Source organism: Cupressus sempervirens, chromosome 11, assembly GCF_028749045.1.
Source record: "Cupressus sempervirens isolate cs-2001-9-10 chromosome 11, ASM2874904v1, whole genome shotgun sequence".
NCBI lineage: Eukaryota > Viridiplantae > Streptophyta > Pinopsida > Cupressales > Cupressaceae > Cupressus > Cupressus sempervirens.
In genome coordinates this window covers 771,209,550-771,215,549 of record NC_143128.1, presented here as the reverse complement: position 1 = coordinate 771,215,549, position 6,000 = coordinate 771,209,550, and the positions used below count along the sequence as shown (strand labels likewise).

Genomic DNA, 6,000 nt, shown 5'->3' with positions numbered 1-6,000 from the left:
AGAACATACAATTAGATGTAAATTTATTTTAATAAAAAGAAGTACCCCTTAAGAGATTTAAGTTAAGAAAAATTTGCACCTGAATTGACAGTTTATGTAATTAATTAATTAATTTTAAAATCACAAAACCAGTGATCTATGACTTTAAAATTAATAAATTATATAAATTGTCAAATCTGATACATTTGTTTGGCTATTTAGCCAAAAAAAGCCGCTCTCGTTTCCAAAAGATTAAACATCGTAAACCTAATCGCTATGTAGTCCACCTGTGTAATCGTGAGAGAACCGCCAGCTCAACGATAAAATTAGATCATTCATTAACTTTTTTACTTCTACGAAAACCTCCAGGTCAACGACAACGATAGTAGCTAATTGCTGGACAAACACAATTTCAATTTTTTACCCTTTTCTGCGACCACATTTTAATTTTGCCGGCGTCCTACATTGAAAACCGGCGGGCATCCCCGCACAAGGTAGCCTACCGGCTAATAAAAATCATTTGATGTATAAAAATAACAAAAGTAAACGGATTACAATATTAAAGACATATTAAATTTATATTTATTTTAACCAAAAACAATATGACTAGATTATCGTTGATATTAAAGAAGATCACTTTCAAATTTCGAAATCTTCTTGATTTTCCTCAATGGATAGACCCTAAATAATAGATAGGGTCAAATACCCAGGTGGATTAATTACTCCCACCTAGGCAATAAGACGAAGCGTGCCTCACGCATTTGCCAAGCAGACAACACTAGTGAACAAAAAAAAGCAGAAATGAACCATACAATTCAACCCACATGGCAGACGAGGGCGGCCGTACACACTCAGCCATGCCCTGCAAGTGGTGCTTGACATTTCAATTCCCTACGGATTTTTTTAATTTCTGCCCTCCGGTTGGCCAAACTTCATCCCCTCGACAAAAATAACTTATAATACCGAGAAGAACAAAACACCATGGAATTTCCCAACCCTCCAAAAGCAGGGCTTTTCAAATTTGCCCTCCATATCTTCACTAACCCTCTGTTGCAGCCACTTTCCACCCACTTAAATATAATTCAATGTTGGCGCACTTGCAGATTATAGGGTCGAGTCTTCAAATTCGAAGTCCGTCCTCCATAGCCTTCTTCCGGCTTCCCAACTGGAATCTGTGCCCAAGATTGTAAAATCCAGAGCAATTATATGCTTTTGAGAAGGGATTGTACTGTACCGCTGGACATTGGCTGCTGAGAATACGGATGTATATTTGAGTGGGGATTTCAGCTTGAGTTGGCACACGTTGAACGAGAAAGAATGGCCCCTGACACGTAAGTTGGCGGTAATCTGGGTGCCTTTTTTAAGCTTTGGGACTTTCAAACATGATCGATAGCATGTAGAAATGGAAGTCTAAAATTAATAGTTGAGTGAATGGTTTTTTTTATCTATGTTCAGCATAGCTCAAGCATTTGATGACCACCTACGAAAGTTCATGGATACTAGATATATTTACTTGGTAGCTATTTGCAATTGCCTCTAGCCTCACACAATAACCTAGAGGCGAAGAGTTTGTAGTAAAAACAATGCGAGGCTATTGTATGCGTGAGCTTAGAAAAGCAGGGCATTATATTTGAAAGAACAAAATTACATTTTAATTGGACTAGAAAAAGAGTGAATAAGGAAACATATATTTTTAGTAGCGTGGGATAGATTATTTGTTATTGTATACCTCTCCTTTTTTTCCCTTCGATGACAGGGTGCTTTCAATTCCATCCTTACCTGTTATTGTACAACTCTCCTTTGCTTTCTTCGATGACAGCACGCTTCCAATTCTATCCTTGCACTGCCTCTTATGTGATAGCAGCCTTCATTGCATCATCCCACTATGGCCAGTTGACGAACAACGGGAACTATTTCAAAAAGAAAACAAAAGCTTTAGTGAGAATGAATATTAAATGTTTAATAGATTCTTTTCTCTTGCTATTATTTCTGACTGTCATGTTGGATAAGAAGAGCTATACAGGAAAGAAAACAAAAAGACCAACGAATGTTAAGTGAATTTTCTGCTGGGAATTGGTCTTCTAACGGTTTTTAACTTACAGATTCTTCTAGAAGCTTCCTTTTGTCTCCCTCTTGCTATTTTTCTGTTTATTGTCACGTTGCAGACCAGCCAGAACTACAGATTAAAGGAAATAGAAGCCCGTCAAATATGAATGTTGTATTTTCTGTAGGGGATCAGTCTTCTAATGGTTTTGGTTCTTGAACTTCTAGCTTTTTCTAGGATGTTCCTTTTGGCTCTTTCTTGAGCTATTTATTATTATTATTTTTGGTTATGTCATGTTGAAGAATGACAAGGGCTTTATAGAAAAGAAAAGAAAAGCTCCAAAAACTGTGTAGTAAATTTTTATTAGGGGATCGGTCTCCTAATGGTTTTGAACTTTTGGCCTCTTATAGGAACTGTCTTTTGGCTCTTGTTTGGAATTTTTTCTGGTTATGTCATGCAGAAGATGAACAAGAGCTGTGTAGGGAAAATTTAAAAAACAAAAGCATTGCTGAAACTGAATAGCGAATTTTCTGTGGATGATTAATTTTCTAATTGCTTGAGCTTATATATAGAAGCTAACAAAAATACTAATGAATTCCTCAGTAGAATATACACACCAATCACTGAGACAGAATCAAATATCATGGCTACATCATCAACTAGGACTCATCTTAGATGCCAGCACAGGATTTATTGTGATGTTGGGGTGAGTAATGCAACCTCCTTGGTACCATAATATTATAGTTTTAGTTTTGATATTTGTCTCGATGCCATGAATTTCATATTCCATGAATTTATACATTTGGCAATAGTTATTTATCTAAGTGGGTTATTTCCTTCAGCTAAAATTTATCTTTGTACTTATGTGATTGATGTATACTTGTGTATGGGATCAGATTAGCTTCATGTGAAAGATTCTGAACATTATATTTAAACAAATTGCTGATGGTTTTTCCAAATTTTTCCTTTGTCTTTGACTGGCATTTGCTAATAGTTTTTGGTTTTTTTTTTTTTTTGCAAATTTATGTTCTTTTTTTCTGATTTCTTGAGTCCCTTGATAAATTGAAATGCAATGAACAAGAATACACAAAGACAACTGCAACAACGATTAACTAAATTAAATATAAGCTGAACACTGGTTTTATTCCTCAAATAGAGTTCTTTCACAGCTGGATCAGATCTCTCCAGCCCTAGCAAATCAAGACAACAAGTAGCTGCCTACAATTCGATTTCTCCCCCACTAATCTGATGTTGCTGATTGATATTAATTGTGAGTTAAACTCGCAGCTCTGATCTGTCAAAGCATGCCTTCAGAAACCCCAATGCCAAGCCTGGAATGAAGATATGCCAGCTAGGAATATGTACGGCCAGCTATGGAGTTGATAGGAAGTCTGAAAATCAATCCAAGAGTGCTGCTCTGCAGACTGGGAACTTGATTCTGCCTGATACAATTTGAATTCAGTGATGGCCTTGCCAAATTGATGCCAAATATGACTCCGTCCTCTTCGATGCTGCTGTATGGCCAAGAGGAAATGTCTGTCATCTCTAATTTGACTTGCAATAATTCTGATCTATAGATGTATGTTGACCTGTGGGAACTCGAATGATAGGTCAACCTTTGCTCATCTCGTTGCCTAGGAAGGGGGCATTACAGTCCTCCTCTCCCAAAGATTGCTTGTCCATAAGCAATCCTTTTCTGCACCACCACAATTTCAAATAAACCGTATACTGAACACCGATTGCTCCTCCTGCTCTGTTTTGATATAAATGCCATGTAGCCTCAATATACCTGAAACAACTCACTAGGGCTCTGAAGTGCCAATGCAACATTGAAGCCACTTCTCAGATCCCACATTGAAGTATAGTCCTTGCTGTACGTAATGTATAAGTAGATCACATCATCACCAAAAAATAACCATCAGTATATGCTTTGGAGATTCTTTTTTTTCCTGTGTTCTCCATGATATATTGTGCTTTCTCCTCTCCTTGTTGTCTTATTCTTCAGATTAAGGGCATTAAGTAAGTTCGTAAGTCTTTAGCTTGTAGATTTCATAATATTTCTGTGTTGACATAGAAAATTCTGCTACCATGTTGAGCATCATCTTTTGTAGTTTTGTTTAAAACTTTTTACCACCCATTTCTACATGAATTTATAAAGTTATTTTAAATGTAAATATATTTTGAACTTTTATATTTTTGAAAATGTATGTGTATATGCCAAAGTAATGAGAATCGGAATTGGCGAGGCCGAATCAAATCGCGAATCGGCCATGAATCGGAATTGAATCAGCAAATTAAAAAAACCCTTGAAATTTAGTGAGTAACTTATTTCATAAACCCTTTATCGCTGATTCGATTCACCGATTCACAAAAAATTGTTTGGCTTGAATTGAATCACCGAATTGTGTGAATCACCGCGATTCTCATTACTATGGTATATACATACAGATATTTTAAAGGTTACAAGGATTACTTAAACCCGATAATTAAGATAAGAAGCAAACATTGAAAGAAAGCAATATTTTTTATTATTTTCAGTGTATGAGGATATACTTGCTTTCAAAACAATTTTTATTTTGAAGCTTCCGCTGGATAACTATAAATATATATAATGGAATGTGAATTAATGACAAATTATGTTGCAAAGACTGGCATTCATGTTCGACATTGATTAAATTGTTAAGTGTCTTTGTGTAAAGAATGGGAAGTTGAAGTTTGCTTATGTTGGTGAGATTTCCATTTAAGTCCAATCCCCAGCGTGAAGGAAAAATCCAATTAATAATAAGATTTAACCACATGTGACATTAGTGTTCAAATAAATAAAGCACTTTTGAATGCCTTGTGATAATTACTTGTCATCATCTTTTCTTCTTCTAGTTGTTATTTTATGTGTTATGTTTTCTCCAAGATCACATTATTTGTTAATACAGCTTCAGAGATCTTTGTTTTAATCTTCTTTTGTTTACATTTTGGCTATCATAAATTGAGAAAAGTTACTAGTGAGAATGAGTTCTTCAAAGTCTCTTGCTCTTGTTTACCGTACAGGGTAAAGATACTTAACGCATGTAGTATAGCACGATACAACACAAAACAGATACTTTATTCATATATGCAGTATGCACTCAATGCTTACAATCTGAAAACAATGATTACAACAATCATCCAAAGTCCATTTCGGACGGTGTGCATATACCTTCCCGAAGGGGTGACTCAAGCGTCACACGCCCGTTCGGATACTATTCTGCCTGTCGGCTATACTATAGATTTTACCGACAACAGCTCCAGCTTGCGAGATAAAAAACTAATAGGTCAAATTTGCTTATTAAATTTTATCTGTATGTGAAATCCTAAAGAATAGATTGTATAGTTTTCATGTTGGCATTTTGTTTTAGTTTTACTTTTTACAGTAGATTAAATCAAGTAGCTTCCCTCCCGAGTTTGAAGAGAGGATTTCCTCATCCACTGTTCTATTTTGTGTTGTCATGCAAATAACGAATTAAAACACCAACAATTTTATTATTGGGATCTGTTGTATTGTCTTCCAACTTAAACACCTGCCCTTTCATGAATTTTGAATTTGGCAAAGACTGGGAACCATTCCAGTTGGCTAGTGATCCATCCTCTGCCTTGGAAGATCTTTTTTTCACCTCTTATTTTTTCCACCAATATTAGTCATGTTGGACTAGAATATGAAGTGGGTTTGTTGTGAGAGAAAATAAAAGTCATTGGAACTGTCTAATAAATAACGGAAATTATACAATTACCCCAAAAAAAGGCAAAAAATTGTATATATATATTATTTCATTGTCACAATGTACAAATCCTCAATAAGGAGGTGTCACTTTTTAAGTTTTTAGAAATCTACCACAAAAAATAATTTTTCTTCAAACTTACAAAATCATGTACTTTATTCTGAATGTCTCTGTTTGTTGGGTACTTTGAATTGTATTCTGTCATGTTGGTTTTTTTTATGTTTT

At 35.2% G+C, this 6,000-nt stretch overlaps 1 protein-coding gene across 4 annotated transcripts in view; it reads left to right on the top strand.

The window, feature by feature from the left end:
• The first annotated feature begins 706 nt into the window (after positions 1 to 706).
• Positions 707 to 6,000, top strand: part of LOC149531884 (GDP-mannose transporter GONST1-like) — a 117,383-nt gene continuing 112,089 nt past the window's right edge. Inside the window, exon 1 of one of the 4 annotated variants that reach the window (XM_089809057.1) lies at positions 707 to 1,310. In XM_089809057.1, the coding sequence (XP_089665183.1) occupies positions 1,297 to 1,310 (14 nt within the window). In that variant the 5' untranslated portion in view covers positions 707 to 1,296. The remainder of the gene's footprint in view (positions 1,311 to 6,000) is intronic. The other 3 variants (XM_089809059.1, XM_089809056.1, XM_089809058.1) reach the window with 3 other exon arrangements.